The following is an 18,293-nucleotide window of genomic DNA, read 5'->3' as shown; positions in this document are numbered from 1 at the left end:
TGCCTGCCTCTGTTATTTGGGAGGTGAGGCTGTTTTTCCTCGCCTTTTTGATATTTTTGTAGTAGGTGTTCATAGCTACCAAGTATCGTTCCTTATCTTCCTCCTTACGTGTCCGTCTCCAGCGCTTTTCTAATTTCCTACATCCCTGCTTTTCTGTTTTGAGGGACTCAGTATACCATATTTCTCTCTTAGCCATGATTGGCTGCTTAACAATTTTCTGAGGGGCCAATGTATTAATGGCAGACGCCAGGGTGGCGTTAAACTTGGAGAGGGATGTGTCAATGTCATCCGAGTTTAAGAGTACTGGCTGCTTCCAGACTTGAGTAAATCCGGCAGGAGTGACTTTATGCCATGGTCTGTGTTTAATGGACTGAACAGAACAAATCAAAACATTCACCCCCAGTCAAGAGATCGGGGTTGAATCCATCATTCTTTTGCTCACCATGCCAACCCAGTTTAGACCTGGCCATATGCAAATCAGTCTTGACCCTGTGCCTCATGGGAACAGTCCAGCCCGAACTGCCAAGCCAGGTCCTCCCTAGACCGGAAACAAGCATCCTAGGACCGGTTTCGGGGTTTTACCCCTCTTCAGCCAGGATAGCTTGATTCAAATGGCACAGTGAGCCCAGGACCCACATCTGGGCATAACTGGCGCACTTAGGGTGAGAAAGCAAAAGACATACAATTGATGGACAGAATGCAAAACAAATCAAAACATTCACCCCCAGTCAAGAGATCTGGGTTAAATCCATCATTCTTTTGCTCACCATGCCACCCCAGTTTAGACTTGGCCATATGCAAATCAGTCTTGACCCTGTGCCTCATGGGAACAGTCCAGCCCGAACTGCCAAGCCAGGTCCTCTCTGAACTGGAAACAAGCATCCTAGGACCGGTTTCTGATAGATACATCTGCCGTGTGGATTCCTCACCTTGTGAATATCCCCCTTGCGCCAGCAACGTTCGGAAATTTTCTTCGTAGTACGCCGACGTGGGCGACGTCACAGGAGCACGGCATCGCGCGCGACTCCGTCTGACGTCACCGACCCCATATCAGGCCCACGCCGGCGTGATGACGTCAGTTCCCTTTTTTCCGCGTCTTCGACGCTAACGGTTTTCGGGATCTTCTGCGATACTTAGTATCTTTCTGTTAATTAATTGCCACTGTTTCTCTCTTACGACTTGATTCTTCTCCGAAGATGTCGTCGAGGAAAACAGGTTTTAAGCCATGTAGGTCTTGTACCCGCACGATGTCCATCACTGACCCACATAAGGATTGTTTGTGGTGTCTTGGTTCGAGTCACGACGTCAAGAACTGCAATTCCTGTTTTAAGATGAATCCAAAGGCGCTTCGAGAGCGTGAAGCTAAATTACTTTTAGCAAAAGTAAAACAGGATTCTGGTCGTTATTCGAGATCGACGTCACGAAGATCGAAGTCGAAGCAAAGGTCTCGATCGAAGTCGGGATCGGCGTCGAGGTCCAGAGCGGGTTCGAGATCTGGAGAGGAGTCGAGATCTAAAGCGAAGTCAAAATCCAGAGAAAGATCTAGATCTAGATCTAAATCGGCTTCAGGTCACGCTTCGAGCTCCTCGAGGAGAAAGCATAAGAGGAGGAAGCACAGTTCGAAACATCATTCGGAGAAGGAATCCTCTGATTCGAAGAGAAGGTCTCACAAACATCGTAAAGACTTTGTCTCTCCTTCGCCTGCTTTATCAAAAGAAGGTTCTCCAGCCCCGGAACCGGAGCCGGATCCGGATCCGATATCCTCGGAGCATGAAGAGGAAGAAGAGGTGATTCCTCAAGAACCGGCTCCAGCGGAGTCTCCTGTGGACCCGGAAGGTCAGAGTGAGAATGTGTCGGGACGGCCTCCATTGGAACATCCGGTAGGTCCGTACCCTCCCTTTCCTGGTCCTGGACAGGATCCCTCGCATTTTCTAAATGCGATGTTTGGAGTATATTCTAGGGCAATGTACCCCACTGGAGCGCCTGTTGGAGTCGTTACCGGATCCGTCAACTTCGATTCGATTGGAGTGGTCGAGGCGAAGAGCTCAGCGTCTTCTCGAGCAAAAGGATGATGAAAGTTCTGATGTGGAAGAAGGCGAGCTTCCTGATCATGATGATGATTTCGATGAGCTTCGGGATGCTAGTGGTCTGGAACTCTCTCCCGAGTGGGGTCTGCCTTCAACTTCTGATACTCCGTCTAGGGACGTGGCTCCCTATCACGTGGTTATTAGGAAGGCTGCTGACCTTCTTAATTTAAAGTTGCCCACAGTGGAGTACAAGCCCAACATCCTCACTGAAGTCTTGCATTCTCCTTCTTCAATTGTTGAGCCTACACTGCCATTTACTGATGCCTTGACGGATCCAATAAAGGAGATTTGGAAGAGACCATTATCTGCTCCTGCAGTTTCAAGAGTTATTGCAAGGCGCTATAGGGTGGCTCCTGATGACCCTGCATTTCTTTCTACGCATCCATCTCCGGAAAGTCTTGTGGTTCAGGCGGCTTGCTCTAATAGGGCTGCAGGCTCTTTCCCTCAAGTGCCAGCTGACAAAGAGTCTAAGAAATTAGATCAGTCTGCGAAGAAGACTTTCTCTTCTGGGAGCATGGCTCTTAAGTCATCAAATGCTACTTGCCTTTTAGGTAGATATGTGCATGCTCTAATGGACTCAGTGAAGCAATTGTCACCAAAACTTCCTGAGGAGGATAAGAAGAACTTTAATGAAGTGGTCTCTGACACTCAGGCTGCTGCCCGCATGGTCATTCAGAGCGGCATGGACACTGTGGATTCTGTTGCTAGAATTATGGGTTCATCCATTGCGACCAGGAGAGCCGCATGGTTAAAGTCTTCAGATTTCTCTGCGGATGTGCAGTCTACATTGCTGGACTTACCCTTTGAAGGAACTGGCCTTTTTGGTAAGAAGGCTGATGTAGCCTTGGAAAGGTTTAAGGACAGCCGTGCCACCGCAAGATCTTTGGGTCTGCAGATGAGAGGGTCGACGACTAGAAAATTCAAAGGATTTGGAAAATCTTCTTTTCGTCCCTTCAAGCAGGGTCAACAACAACAGCAGCAGCAGCAGCAGCAGAACCCTCTATATAGATCCTATAGAGGTAGACAGAGGGGTCGTGGACGTGGACGTCAAGTCTCCTCTTCCTCCACTTCCTCCAATAATGCCCAACCCCCATCCGCATCAGCAAAGCAGTCCTAGATCCACCATTCTGGATCATGTAGGGCCAGTAGGGGGTCGGCTTACTCATTTTCTACGAGATTGGGAATCGGTTACATCAGATCTTTGGGTTCTCAATCTCGTAGAGAATGGGTATGCACTTCCTTTTCAGGAGTTCCCTCCCAATTACCCTCCTTGCCAAGGTTATTGTTCGGAGGACCACCTGCTTCTCCTGCAGGAGGAAGTCCTGGCACTGTTTCGAAAGGGGGCAATAGAGGTGGTTCCAGAGCAGGAGAGGGGTCAAGGATGCTACTCCCGGTATTTCTTGATTCCCAAGAAGGATGGTAGGCTTCGGCCGATCCTGGATCTCAGGATTTTGAACCTCTATCTCAAACAGGAGAAGTTCAAAATGCTCACCCTTGCTCAGGTTCTTCTGGCGCTGATGGAAGAAGACTGGATGGTGTTGATCGACTTGCAGGATGCGTATTTTCACATCCCAATCCTGAAGTCGCACAGGAAGTATCTCCGTTTTACGGTGGGATCGCAGCACTACCAGTTTGCGGTTCTTCCCTTTGGACTTACTACTGCGCCTCGAGTTTTCACCAAGGTGATGGCAGTGGTGGCTGCGCATCTCAGAAGGTCAGGGATTCCTGTATTCCCTTATCTAGACGACTGGCTGATCAAAGCAGAGTCACCGGAGATGGTGCTCCATCATCTGCAAGAGACAACTCAGTTGTTACACAGGTTGGGTTTTTCGATAAACGTACCCAAGTCTCACCTGGTGCCCTCCCAGCGCAACCTGTTCATAGGTGCGGTACTGGACACTTCTGTATGTCGTGCATTCCCTCCACCTCAAAGGATTCACGACATTCAGGAGATGATTCCTTTATTCTACAATGGAGCGGTTGTTCCGGTCCTGAAGGTCCTTCGTCTGCTCGGTCTGATGGCTTCTTGCATTCTGTTGGTCAGTCATGCACGCTGGCACATGAGGGCACTCCAGTGGTGCCTCCGCAGGCAGTGGTATCAGCACAACGGAGATCTCAGGGAGTCAGTGAAGATCTCCAGAGAAGCTGCAGCGGATCTGTCTTGGTGGGGCGTGGAAGGCAATTTGTCGCAAGGAAAGCCTTTTAAACTGCCTCCATCAGTGGCCACAGTGATAACGGATGCATCCACTCTCGGGTGGGGTGCTCATCTGGGAGACCTGGAGGTCAAAGGTCTTTGGTCTCCGGAAGAAAGGTTGTCTCACATCAACCTTCTGGAATTGAGGGCGATACGTTTGGCGCTCAAGGCCTTCCTCCCTTCCCTTCGCGGTCATTCGGTTCAAGTCCTAACGGACAACACGACTGCGATGTGGTACATCAACAAGCAGGGAGGAGTAGGGTCACAGTGTCTCTGCAGAGAGGCTCTGCGTCTCTGGTCCTGGGTTCAGGACCATCAGATTTGTCTGGTGGCAAATCATCTGGCCGGAGTTCTGAACGTTCGTGCAGACAGTCTCAGTCGGCAGTTCTCTGCCGACCACGAGTGGAGGCTTCACCCGGAGGTTGTTCACGACATCTTTCGGATGTGGGGGACTCCTCGGGTGGATCTATTTGCCACTCGCGAGAATGCTCACTGCCTTTCATTCTGCAGTCTCCAGTATCCGATGCAAGGAGCATTGGGGGACGCGTTTCAGTTGAGTTGGGGAGATCAACTCCTTTACGCGTTTCCTCCCATACCTTTGATTCCTCGGGTTCTGAGGAAGATTCGTCAAGACCGGGCCCAAGTCATATTGGTCGCCCCGGATTGGCCAAGAAGGGTGTGGTACTCAGACCTTCTCCACCTCTCCTCTCACCCGCCGCTCAGTCTCCCTCACAGGGCAGACCTCCTCTCTCAGATGGGGGGGCAGGTTCTACACCCCCACCTCCAGACATTACACCTTCATGCCTGGAGATTGAACGGGGCAACTTGAGTTCTTTTTCTCTCCCTCACGAGGTGGTGGATGTCATTCTCTCTGCCAGGCGTGACACCACTAAGTCCATTTACTCCTATAGGTGGTCAAAATTTGTTTCTTGGTGCAGGGAGAGAGATGTTGACCCTTTGAAGGCTCATTTGTCTAATATTTTACAGTTTGCCCTTTATCTGGCGCAGCAAGGTTTGGCTGTGGCCACGGTCAAGGGGTATCTTTCAGCCTTATCGGCGTTTCTATGTTTGCCGGATCAGCCATCTCTCTTTAAATCTCCGGTGGTTTTGAGATTCTTGAGGGGTCTCATAAATATGTTCCCTCCTACTCCTTTTGTTGTTCCTCATTGGGATTTGAATCTTGTGCTGACCTTTTTAATGGGTTCTCCCTTCGAACCCTTGCACAAGTGTCCATTGAGGCTTCTCTCTTTTAAAACGATCTTCCTCGTTGCAATCACCTCGGAAAGGAGGGTAAGTGAGCTTCAAGCTCTAAGTTCCAAACCCCCATTCCTGACCATTCATGCTGAAAGGATGGTTCTCAGGACCAGGGCTGCTTTTCTGCCTAAGGTGGTGACTCCTTTCCATCTTGGGCAGTCCATTACCCTTCCTACCTTCTATCCTCCCCCTCACCCGTCTAAGGAGGAAGAGAGACTGCACCGCCTGGACCCTAAGAGGGCGGTGTCGTTCTATCTGGACAGGACTAAAGACTTCCGGATGGACGACCAGCTGTTTGTTGGTTTTGCTGGCTGCAAGAAGGGCAGAGCGGTGCACAAGCGCACACTTTCCAGGTGGATAATCCTGTGCATCAAGATCTGCTACTCCCTTGCTGGTAAGGACCCTCCTGAGGGTATTAGAGCACATTCTACTAGAGCAAAGTCTGCAACATCTGCTTTGTCTAGGGGTGTACCTGTTGAGGATATTTGCAAGGCCGCGACTTGGGCCTCCCTCCACACTTTCGCAAAGCATTACTGCTTGGATACCGAGGTGAGGAGGGATGGCCACTTCGCGCGCTCTGTCCTCCAAGACTTCCTGGTGTAGCAGAGTGGGCACCCTCCTCCAGGAGTGGGGACTGCTGTGGGAATCTATTCACAAGGTGAGGAATCCACACGGCAGATGTATCTATCAGAAGAACAAGTTACTTACCTTCGGTAACGCTTTTTCTGGTAGATACTATATCTGCCTGTGGATTCCTCACTGACCCACCCGCCTCCCCGTTGTCCACTCTGCTATACCTGCTCTTGCTGTATATATGGTTTATACTATTGATTTAATTCTATATGTACTGTGTACATTGTATATTTGCATATTTGCTATCGTTGGTCCGTCCGTTTGCCTCGAAGGCACGGAAAAAAGGGCGGAACTGACGTCATCACGCCGGCGTGGGCCTGATATGGGGTCGGTGACGTCAGACGGAGTCGCGCGCGATGCCGTGCTCCTGTGACGTCGCCCACGTCGGCGTACTACGAAGAAAATTTCCGAACGTTGCTGGCGCAAGGGGGATATTCACAAGGTGAGGAATCCACAGGCAGATATAGTATCTACCAGAAAAAGCGTTACCGAAGGTAAGTAACTTGTTCTTTGGGGTTTCACCCCTCGTCAGCCAGGATGGCTTGATTCCAGTGGCACAGTGAGCCCAGGACCCACGTCTGGGCATACCTGGCGCACCTAAGGCAAGAAAGCAAAAGACACACAATTGATGAACGGAATGCAAAACAAATCAAAATATTCACCCCCAGTCAAGAGATCTGAGTTAAATCCATCATTCTTTTGCTCACCATGCCACCCCAGTTTAGACCTGGCCGTATGCAAATCAGTCTTGACCCTGTGCCTCATGGGAACAGTCCAGCCCGAACTGCCAAGCCAGGTCCTCCTTGAACCGGAAACAAGCATCCTAGGACCGGTTTCGGGGTTTCATCCCTCTTCAGCTAGGATAGCTTGATTCCAGTGGCACAGTGAGCCCAGGACCCACGTCTGGGCATACCTGGCGCACTTAAGGCAAGAAAGCAAAAGACACACAATTGATGGACGGAATGCAGAAAAAATCAAAACATTCACCCCCAGTGGGGTTGGTGCAGAAGACCTCAGCGATGATAAGCCATGTAGCTAGGGGTAGTGTGGCACAGCTCCACGGTGCTACAAACAGACTTGCCACACATTGGAGCCTATGACATGGGGTGCCTAGGACAAGCTCTGTTCACTGTGAGTGATACCGGTGGTGACGTGTGCCCCATGTGGCTCTCTTTAATGTATGAGCAGAGGAGGCCATCTGAAGCGCTCTGCCAGTTTCGTTGCATTTAGCACAACAAGGTGTACTATACCTCAACGCACATCAGCGCAGCGCAACCCGCCCGGCAGACCTGCACATGTGATCTTCAGCACCATCGGTTCAAGTGCCACACGCTGACACTATAACTCGTAGTAAAACACAAACGTGGGGGGAGGTCGAAGGAATCGGTGTTGTCACGCGCACACAAGCATGGGTGTACACACGTGCTGAGTATAAGTGACAGGTTAAACTGGAGCTTATGGAATATGCAGTCTCCCCGGAGGGCACCGCCCGACCTCAAGTGTGCCGCGCCCTAGCACCTGACCGCACACGACACATCCCTATGTCACGCCAAGCGGGCAGCACGAAGTAGGGTGACCAACCGTCCGTAAATTTCACGGACAGTCCGTAATTTCGGCCGTCTGTCCGTTGTCCATGAAGGCTTCTTTAGCGGACGCCATTTGTCCGTAATTTTAACCGGGCACAGGTCCCACCACCCTAACGCCAGCACAGCTTGCACCCACCTCCCTTCTTCACTCCGATGCTGTACCAAAGCTCCTCAGATACTCAGCAGCAATGGAGAGGCACAGCGGGATGGCAGACCTCACACCCCCAGCCCTTGATGACCTGTTAAGAGGTGCTCGAAGGTGACTGAGAGGGAGGGGCTGCAAGTTCAGGAGCGGCATCTATTTAGATGCAGACAGCCCTGAATGCGTCGGTCTCTGCAATTTAGAGGGGGGCTCACACATTCCATTTCTACCCAGGGCCCCAAACATCCTAGACTCGGCCAGATTACACAGAGGCAGCACGTGGTTCTCTCTCGTCACAGAGCTTAATTACTGTCACTAAATTGTAAGCAAACCTTGGTTCTTCAAACATGCAGTCTATAATGTAATAAAATAAAGAAATGGCACAATCGCACCCACACTGATTAACAAAGTGTGGAGGACAACCAGTTCAATCAGTTCTCTTGGAGTATCTCCTGTAAGTACTGTACATCACAGCGGGGGATGGCATTTTGGACAGAGAGCCTGTCTTCTCGTTGTCTTGTACAGGAGGGGGCGAGGAGCCCAAGATGATACTAGAATACTGCATGCCCACCCCTGTGCCCACCCTGGTGGATCCTGTTTCCTCTCCTGTGATGGCTCCTGCCCTCCCCTCAGTGATGGCTCCTGTCCCCCCATGTTGTGGCTCCAGTCCACCCCCGCCTGTGATGGCTCTTGTCCCCCCTCTGTGGTGGATCCTGTCTCCGCCCTGGGTGGCTTCTGTCCCAGTCCTGGAACGGCTCCTGCAGCGAGGATGACATTCTTGATGGGCCTCTTCTCAAAAGGGCTCAGCTCAAAATTAATATGAAAAGGTGGGCGAGTGAGTAAGTGAAGAGATGGGTGAATGGCTGGATGAATTAGTGAAAGGGTGAATGAATGGATGAATGAAAGATTGAATAAATGGATAATCAGAGAGGATGGATGGATTGATGAGTGAGGGGAAGGATGGATGAGAGAAAATGTAAATAGCTGGATGTATGGGTGGAAGGGTACCTGGATGATGGATGAGGGGAAGGATGGATGGATGGATGGATGAGGGGATGGATGAATGAGGGGAAGGATGGATGGATGGATGGATGAGGGGATGAATGAGGGGAAGGATGGATGGGGAAGGATGGATGGATGAGGGGAAGGATGGATGGATGAGGGGATGGATGGGTGGGTGAAAGGATGGATGAATGGATGGATGGGTGGGTGAAAGAATGGATGGATGAATAGATGGATGGGTGGGTGAAAGGATGGATGGATGATGAGGGAAAAGGATGGATGGATGATGAGGGGAAGGATGGATGGAAGGATGAATGGATGAGAAGGATGGATGAGGGGAAGGATGGATGGATGAGGGGAAGGAAGGATGGATGGATGAGGGGAAGGATGGATGGATGATGAGGGGAAGGATGGATGGAAGGATGAATGGATGAGGGGAAAGATGGATGAGGGGAAAGATGGAGGAGGGGATGGATGGAGGGATGAATGGATGGAAGGATGAATGGATGAGGGGATGGATGGATGAGGGGAAGTATGGATGGATGAGGGGAAGGGTGGATGGATGAGGGGATGGGTGGGTGAAATAATGGATGGATGAATGGATGAAAGGATGGATGATGATGAGGGGAAGGATAGATGGATGGATGATGAGGGGAGGGATGGATGGATGAGGGGATGGATGGAGGATGGATGAGGGGAAGGATGTATGAGGGGAAGGATGGATGGATGAGGGGAAGGATGGATGAGGGGATGGATGGGTGGGTGGGTGAAAGAATGAATGAATGGATGGATGGGTGAAAGAATGGATGGATGAATGGATGGATGGGTGGGTGAAAGGATGGATGGATGATGAGGGGAAGGATGGATGGATGGATGATGAGGGGAAGGATGGATGGATGGATGATGAGGGAATGGATGGATGATGAGGGGGTGGGTCAAAGGATGGATGGATGGATGATGAGGGGAAGGATGGATGGATGATGAGGGGAAGGATGGATGGATGGATGATGGGTGGGTGGATGGATGGATGGATGATGGGTGGGTGGATGGATGGATGATGAGTGGGTGGGTGGGTGAAAGGATGGATGGATGATGAGTGGATGGGTGAAAGGATGGATGGATGAGTGGGTGGGTGGGTGAAAGGATGGATGAGTGGATTGGATGGTGGGTGGGTGAAAGGATGGATGAGTGGGTGGGTGGATGGCGGGTGGATGGGTGGATGGATGGGTGGATGGGTGGATGATGGGTGGGTGGGTGGATGAGTGAAATGATGGATGGATTGATAAGTGCAAGGGTGAATGAATGGACGTATGAGTGAAAGGGTGGATATAAGGATGGATGAGTGAGTGAAAGGGAGGGTAGATGGACAAAAGGATGAATAGATGTGTGAAGGAGTGAAATGATAGATGGATGAGTGATAGGGTCAATGGATGGATTCATGAGTGGATGAGTAGATGGATGGATGGATGGGTGGGTGGATGGATGGATGGAAGGAAGGATGGCTAAGTGAAAGGGTCGATGGAGAGCGAAAGGGAGGATGGATGGATGACTAAAAGAGTGGATGGGTGGAAGGATTAGTAAGTGAAAGGATGGCTGGATTGGTGAAAGGGTAAATGGCTGGATGGATGAGTGAATGGATGGATGGGATGAAGAGTGGATGGATAAGTGTACAGATGGATAGGGTGAAAGGGTGGATGGATGGATGGATAATGGAGGATGAGTGAAAGGATGGATGAAAGGATGGATGAAGGGATGGATGAGTGAAATGATAGATGGAAGGATACATGATGGATAGGTTTGCAAATGGTTGAATATGTTTGGAAATGGCTGGGCTTACTTATATACTATTGCGCGACCTCTGATGTGTCTGTAAAACTTACCTATTGTCCTGAAGTTTTGTCCTGAATTTTGACCTCCTGTCCTGAATTTGTGTCCTGAATTTTGACCCTTTGTCCTGAATTTTTACACTCACTGTCCTGAATTTGCACCAATGCCAGTTGGTCACCCTAGCCCGAAGCGTGGTATCTTTACACCATTTACTCTCGCCATGTTTCCCTTCTTCTTTTACCTCTCTACTCACCCTTCTTCTAAACCATGATATCACTCTCTGATCTCTTTCTCTCTTGTTCCCACTCTTTTCTCCTTTTCGCTGTCCTGATGGCTTCGACTTTGCAGTCTCTCTCCCTTGTCCTTACACCTCCATTTTCTCTCCCTCACGCCCCCTCGCCCCATCTCTCTCGGCCTCCTCCCCTATTGCACTCCCTTTCTTGTTCCCCCTTCCCTCTTTGGTTGCCTAGTTCACCACTCCCCACGCACACATCTATGCCTCACAGACGGTGCTAGCGTTTGTGATAAAAATGTCTATACATCTGACCACTTAATATCCTTATTTTTAACAGCATCACACGTCACATTTATTTATGTGAGCTATGAACGCTACATTACAAAATAAGTCTAGCTGAGGAGAGACACATACTTGAATTAATATGTTATGCAAGTACAGAGGTATATGTATAGGGGAACACGTCCTGGAAACTCTACAGAATTTCCCTCGATTCTTTTTTGTTATTTCTTTTAAATTTGAAGTCATTAAACCATGTGTGAATAAACTGTCTTGCTGTTAGATGGCAAAACCCTGGATATCTTTCAAGTCAAAGAAACCAGCGTTAAGTAATTCAAGTCGACACTATAAAAGAGCGCATGTGATTAGATTAGGGAGGTGCGACTCCGGGAAGATGGTGGGGGAAGGGGTTTTTGGGGGATATAAATGGGAATACAGAGTAAAAGCGCGAGAGGGGGAGGGAGATATTAATATGCCCCTCTTCCCAGCCCAGCCATGCAGATCGAACTTCCTCTCGTCAAATACCATTTTTCACCCAATTAATTCCTGAACTCTCCTACAACCCCATTTCATGCCAGTTTATTTGGAGAAGCCTCCTTGTGGGAGCGCTGCCACGAATTATTACACGCTCGGGTCCCCGGCGACGCTGGGTGACGCACTGGTGATGATGACGCCCTCATTGCTAAATTAGTCAGAGGGGAGGGCTGGGGTTAGAAATCTGATCAACCGCCCGAGCGACCCAACCAGACTCGCACATGAGACCCTTGCGCGGTTGTATGACTGAGGCCCACATGGCTACTACGCTACCTAAACCACGAATGTGTCTGAACAACACATTTATTTACCACGCATGCTTTTATCATGGAATTTGGTGGTGAAGGCATGACTGGTATACATGTGTGGTAAAGATCGCACCCACCCTATGTCACCTACCCTGAGCCCTAACAGCTACTCAGACCCCCCTGAGCTCTAAACAGGGCCCCGACCCCACCCTGAGCCCTTAAAACTAACCCAACCTCCCCCATCCCTAAAAACGACCCCGACCCCACAAGCCCTAAAAACAAACCCAAACCTATCTGAGGCCTGAAGACTACCCCAATCCCACCCTGAGCCCTAAAAACAACCCAAGCCCTAAAACTACACCGACTCCCCGAGCCTAAAAAAGTACCACAACCCCACCCTGAGCCTTAAAAACTACCCATGGTGAAGGCATATGAGTAGTTAAGGCAAGCGCAGTTGCGCTTGAGTTGGAACGGCAGGCGTGGCTCTGCCCGCGTTGTTCAGGCCGTTTCCTCCCTTGCGTACTTCTTCACCACTCGAGGGAGGCTCGTGTATGGGTGGGATGGGCTTAGCTGTGAAAGGCAGTGGAATGGTGTGTAGTTACAGTTGTGTGGGTAGCTAAAAGGTATGGGTGTAGCTGTGTGAACAGGTGGAATATAGTAGTAGCTAGCTGTTTGAGCAGATGGAATGCAATTTTGGGTCAGGTGCATCAGCGGGTGAAATGTAGTGTAGCACTGTTGGACTGGGACAGAAAATAGACACCAAAATAAAAGCGACCCCCCATTAGTGAATTAGATAGCTAAACAAGTGAACCATGTTTGCAAGTTGTGGAAGTTTTGAGTTTGTAAAGACACGCTGTATAAGGGTTTTGCAAAATATGGAAGACTGCATGGATCTGAACTTGCTGCAGGCAATGTTTGTTTTAATATTCGGGAAATCAACAGAAAATAGGGCCCAGCAGACCATAAAATGGGCTCACAAACAGCCCAAAAAAAGCCCACCAACTGACCTATCATAACAGCCCATAGGGCACATCCTGAGTTCCCTATAGACCAGTCCAACCCTGTAGTGTGGGTGTAGTCCTGCTGACAGCTGGCAGGCATGTTGTGGTCTATAGCTGTGTGAACAGAAGGAATGCAGTGCAGGTTCAGCTTTGTGGGTGTGTGGAATATGGCCGGGTCGACTTGTGTGAGGAGTGGAATGTGTGGGTCTAGCTGTGTGCGCGCGTTTAATGTGGTTGGTCTCGCTGTGTCAGCAGGTGGAATGTCGTGACTGTAGCTGCGAATGCAAGTGGAATATATTGTGTGATTGGACTGGCGGGCAGGTTCAATGTAGTACCCGTATGAGCAGGCGAAATGCAGTGTGGAGTTTGCTGAGCAAACACGTGGAGTGTATTGGGGCTTTTGGCTGTGTGAGCAGGAGTACTGTAGTGTGGGTTCAGTTGCTTGGAGTGATTGAAATGTAATGTTAGTTCAGGTGTGTGAGCAAGTGTACTGTAGTGTGGGTTTAGCTGTGTGAGCAGATGGGATGTAGCTGTGGGTTGGCTAGATAAACAACTAGAATGTACTTTGGGTGTGTGTGTGAGGAGGGGAAATGTAAAACTGGATGGCTGGGAAGCTTGTAAAATGTATTGTAGATATCTTTGAGCAGGTGAAATGTAGGAGGGTTTTGCTGGGTAAGCAGGTGGCATCTGTGGGCTTGGCTGTGTAAGCAGGTGGAATCTGCTGTGGGTTTAGCTGTGTGGGTAGGCTAGGTTTGGTGTGGGATTTTATTTGTGAGCAGGTGAGATGGACTGTGGAGCTGGTTGGTTAAGGGGTGAAATGTAGTGTGAGGGTGGTTGTTAAAGCGAAATGGAGTGCAGGTTTAGCTGTACCTACTTTTATTGATTTAATATAGTGTGGAGATTGCTAGGCAAACAGATGGAATGTTGCGTAGAGTAGAGTTAAGTTGTGAAAGCAGCTGAAAGGTAGTTTGACCGTAAACCTTGTACCCGGGTGAAATTCAATGTGGGATTCTTTTTCACTGTGAGTAGGTGAAAGGTTGTTGAGGTCGGGATGGGTAAACAGGTGAAATGTAGTGGGTGTCTGAATGTGTGAGCAGATTAAGCTGATTTGGAAGTCTGGCTGTGTGACCAGATGTCATGAAGTATGCAATTACACTGTGGGTACAGGTGAAATGTGGGCGAGGTTTAGTGCTGTGAGCACGTAAAATGTAATATGACTTTACCCTTGTGAGCGATGCATTGTACTGTGGGATTGGTTTTGTTGGGTTGTCAAACACCATTTATTTGGTCATGTGATCTCGTGAACTGTTCCATTGGTTTTGCTCAGTAGCAGGTAAGAAGCATTGTAGAGTTACCTGTCGGAGTACATGAAATGTCGCAGTAGTTTAGGTCTAACTGTAAGAGAAAATGAAATGTAGGATGGATGTTTATCTGTGAGCAGGTTTATTTAGTGGAGTGTGAATATTGCAGTGTGGGCCGGTTTGATTTAGCGTGGGATTAGTTGTGAGAGCAGGTGGAGCCTAGAATGGAATTAAGTTTAGCTTTTCCAGCAGGTGAAATGCAGTGTGGATTCAAGTGTTTGAGCAGGAGAAATGGAGTGTGGGTGTGGAATTACGTGTAGATGAAATGTAGTTCTGGGATAGGGTTAATCGTGACGGCAGCGTAAAGGCACTGTAGGGTTAGCTGAATGACCAGGTGAAAATGAATAGGGGTTTATTCATGTGAGCAGGTGAAATGTCGCCATGGGTTAGTTGTTTGGGTAGGTGAAATGTATGGTAGGTTTAGCTGCTTGAGCAAGTGAAATGTAATGCAGGCTTAGTTCCGCTAGCCAGTGGTGTTAACTGTGTGAGCAGGTAATCTGCATTCTGGAATTGGTGTGTGAGCATTTCATATGTGTGAGTTTATCCTTTTGTTCACATAAAATATGTTTGAATAATTTCTTTATTGTAACACACTACTACCCACCCCCTGGTGGTCTGACAGTATTCATGAAATGTGGGTTTAATAATCTGAGCAGCTGACGTTATATATATATATATATATATATATATATTTATGTTTGCAATGTAGTTGCATTTATACACATTTTACACCCCCTAACAAGATTCCAGAATGTATTAGTGGATGGTCGAGAATCTACTCTCCAGATTGTGCTTCATTAGAAGGTTGTTGGGTTGTATTGTGGCCTATGTGAGAAGTGTTTTGGTGAGAACGTGATGCCAGAGTGGTGCTCTTACCTTTTTCAGTGCTGCTGTTTTAATCGTATTGTGAAGCATGAAGGACTGTGGGATAGAACCCTTGAGCTGTATATTATTGCTGAGTCTGATTTGAATGGCACATGTTGTGAGTGTGGTCTATGTGGGGAGTGTTTTGTTGTTGAGTGTGATGAGTAGTGGATTGCCTTCCGCATGCCATTATGATTGGGTAGCTGGACTTATGTGTAGAGTGGCATGCACTAGAGTGAGAGATAGTTGTACGTCATTACGCCTGAGTCCCTTGTGGGGAACGTATTCTAGTTCTTGGGATTGGTGTGGTCTGAAGTCTGATGTTCATGCTTTCCTTGTGAGAGTGACTGATCCCATTTGCTGTTTGACATGATCCTACATCATCAGTTTGGAAATAGCCAGGTTGGTATCTCATTTTCTAAATTCCAGTGATCACAGATAGTTCTTGCTTTTGCAAAGAGGGAAATCCATAATTTTGCTGACTGTACGAAGAGTGAGGATGCACCAATGTGTTTCTTTTTGTAGTGGGGGCGTACAGACGAGGCGAGGCGCCAGTCTAGAGTGAAGTGCTTTGTAGTACAAGTAATTTTGTAGCATTAGTTCAAGCTTGGGCCCTTGCCGTGGGTGGCTCTGTAGACAATTCAGAGTGTGTTGAAGGCAGAATGTTTGACTGTAGGTAACCAGTGATGCACTTCTAGCAATGCAGTGATGCTTTCCCTTGGGTGAAGGTGTGGGAGCTATCTTCCTTCTGGATTCTTTGTAGTTTTATGGTAGAGGAAGAGCAGCATCCAATATAAAGACCATTCAATACTTTGAGTTAAACATGACAAAGATGCTTGAAGCCTATCTTTTCTCTTGTAAAGCTAAAGAAGGGAAGATGCATGCGGTGTAGGAAGCAGTTCTTGTTACCTGGATTACTTTGGGGACAATCGGAAGGCTGGAATCCATGATCACTCCCAGATTTCTTACATCAGTCAGTGTGGATGGTGGTGATTTGAGTTCCATAAACCACACAGTGGAAGCAGGGTGGAAGTCATCCACAGTTTGGGCTCTTGATTGTGGTCATCTACTGCAGTCAGTAATCACGTGCAAAGTAATATAGACCCTTTGGGGATTCAGTAGTAACTCGATGTGTACTTCACCAGCGTAACTGTGGTAGGTTTGGTTGAAGGATTTGATGAGGTCCAGTAGCTGGCAGAGATAGAGGGTGAAGAGCAATGGTACCCTTGAGGGGTACGCCAGTCAGTGCTGAAAGGAGCTGACATAAATGGAGGTAACAATATCAAGATATGCAGGAGGAGATTCTGTCTAGGATGCATGGAAGGATGCTGAGTACCTCTATCCTCAGTCATAGAGTGCAGAGGCTCCCCAGGTAGCAGACAGAGCCAGTAGCAGTGCAGTCTTTCCATCTCTGTTCACACCATCTTTATGTCAGATGGATATTGGGCGGAATTTCTGGTCAGAAGACTCAGCGGTGGTAAGATAGTAGAGTGTTTTCTTCTTTGAAATCCAAGAATGAAGTGAAGGGGGCCAATTCAATCAGTTTTCCTAAGAATAGGCCAATGGATATCAATCAGGAGCTGTTCGATCTAGCGGGTTAAGGTGTGGGGTTGGTCATTTGAACAGATGGCGAAATGAGGCCCTTAGGTAGACAAGTGTAATGTGGAGTTGATTTAGTCACATGAAATGTATTGTTTTTGCTGGGTGAGATATTGACTTCTACCACATCTAGCCCTGTTTGAGGTAGCTGTGTATATGGGGTAAATGTGGTGTGGGACTTGCATTACAAGCAGTTAGATTGTGTGGTTTTAGCTGCATGAACATGTGAAGTATTTTTGGGGTTTTGTCTGTGGGAAAGTCAAACTTAGTGTGGCTTGTGCTGTGTGAATAGTGGGAAATACAGTATGACTTGAGCTTTGGGTAAGATGAAGTGTAGCATGGTTTTAGTTTTGTGAGCAGGTGACATTTAGTGTGGAGCTTCCAAGGGAGCAGGTGAAATATGTGTGCGTGGCCTTGACAGGAGATCAAATGTAGTGTGGTTATAGCTCAGTTACCGGGTGACATTTAGTGTGGGATTAGTTGAAGAAGCAGACACAATCAATAGGCGTAGCTGTAAAAGGAGGTGAAATATATTGTGGTTGTAGCCTGTGAGCTGCCTGGGATGTGTGTGCGGAGAGCAGATGGAATGTAAGGGGGTTACCTTTGCAAGGCAGGGGTGTTTCTATTAATAGTGCAGTGGCTCCACGGACCAAGGTGTGAGAGGGTCTACTGCGCCTCGGTCATAGCTGTTACTGCCATGGCACCCTTGCTAGCCACTGCTGTGAGGATGCGGAAACTGACGAGGGAGTGGCTGTGGGAGTTGATCGAGTGCAGGGTCAATCTGGCTGTGTGGATGTTTTTTCGAGCATCTGACTGTTGGTTGATTTAGCTTCTTAGAAAGTTGGAATGTAGAACTATATTAATTACATCAGCAGATTAATTCTGGAGGTGTGTCTATGTGGGCGTGTCAGTAATGGCATGGGCTCAGCTGTGTCCGGAAGTAGAACGTAGACGTAGAGTGGCTTTGGTGACGTGCGCAGGTGCAATAAACGTCCACTGAAAGGCGTTTTAGTAAACCTGTTTCTGTTATTTTGTAGCTTATGACACCTGGTGTGACGTTGCTCACGGATGCACCAAAAAACTTGGACTGAAGATATGTGGTAAGTCAAGCGGTGCCTCATTTTTATAATTCTAGGTAGTTATCATCAGCCTGAGGGATTTTTAATACATTTACATCAACCAGAACTGTCTAATAAGTTTAAACTTCATCACATCAGACTGCGCATTCATTTCACGAGGCAGTGCTCGGCTAAAAAAAAATATACAATATGTGGCACAATAAATACCAAATTTTGTTACCAGTGTTTGTGAATGTTGCCAAGCGCAACCCCTGTAGCCCCTAAAATGTGTTACTTTGATGCGCGCTATTACCGTCTTGGGGGGGCAGGGGGGGGGGTGTCGGCGCATCTACATTACAGTAGCTTGTCAGTAAAAAATGTGCATTTCC

General features: G+C 48.4%; 1 protein-coding gene across 1 annotated transcript in view; it reads left to right on the top strand.

Annotated features, from left to right (window-relative positions):
- Positions 1-18,293, top strand: part of GAD1 (glutamate decarboxylase 1) — a 175,718-nt gene that overhangs the window by 26,747 nt on the left and 130,678 nt on the right. The window contains exon 3 of the mRNA XM_078681587.1: positions 17,884-17,946. Within this exon, the coding sequence (XP_078537713.1) occupies positions 17,884-17,946 (63 nt within the window). The remainder of the gene's footprint in view (positions 1-17,883; positions 17,947-18,293) is intronic.

This window comes from Lissotriton helveticus, chromosome 3_1 (genome assembly GCF_964261635.1).
Source record: "Lissotriton helveticus chromosome 3_1, aLisHel1.1, whole genome shotgun sequence".
In the NCBI taxonomy this organism is placed as follows: domain Eukaryota; kingdom Metazoa; phylum Chordata; class Amphibia; order Caudata; family Salamandridae; genus Lissotriton; species Lissotriton helveticus.
This window is presented reverse-complemented; position numbering and strand designations above follow the sequence as displayed.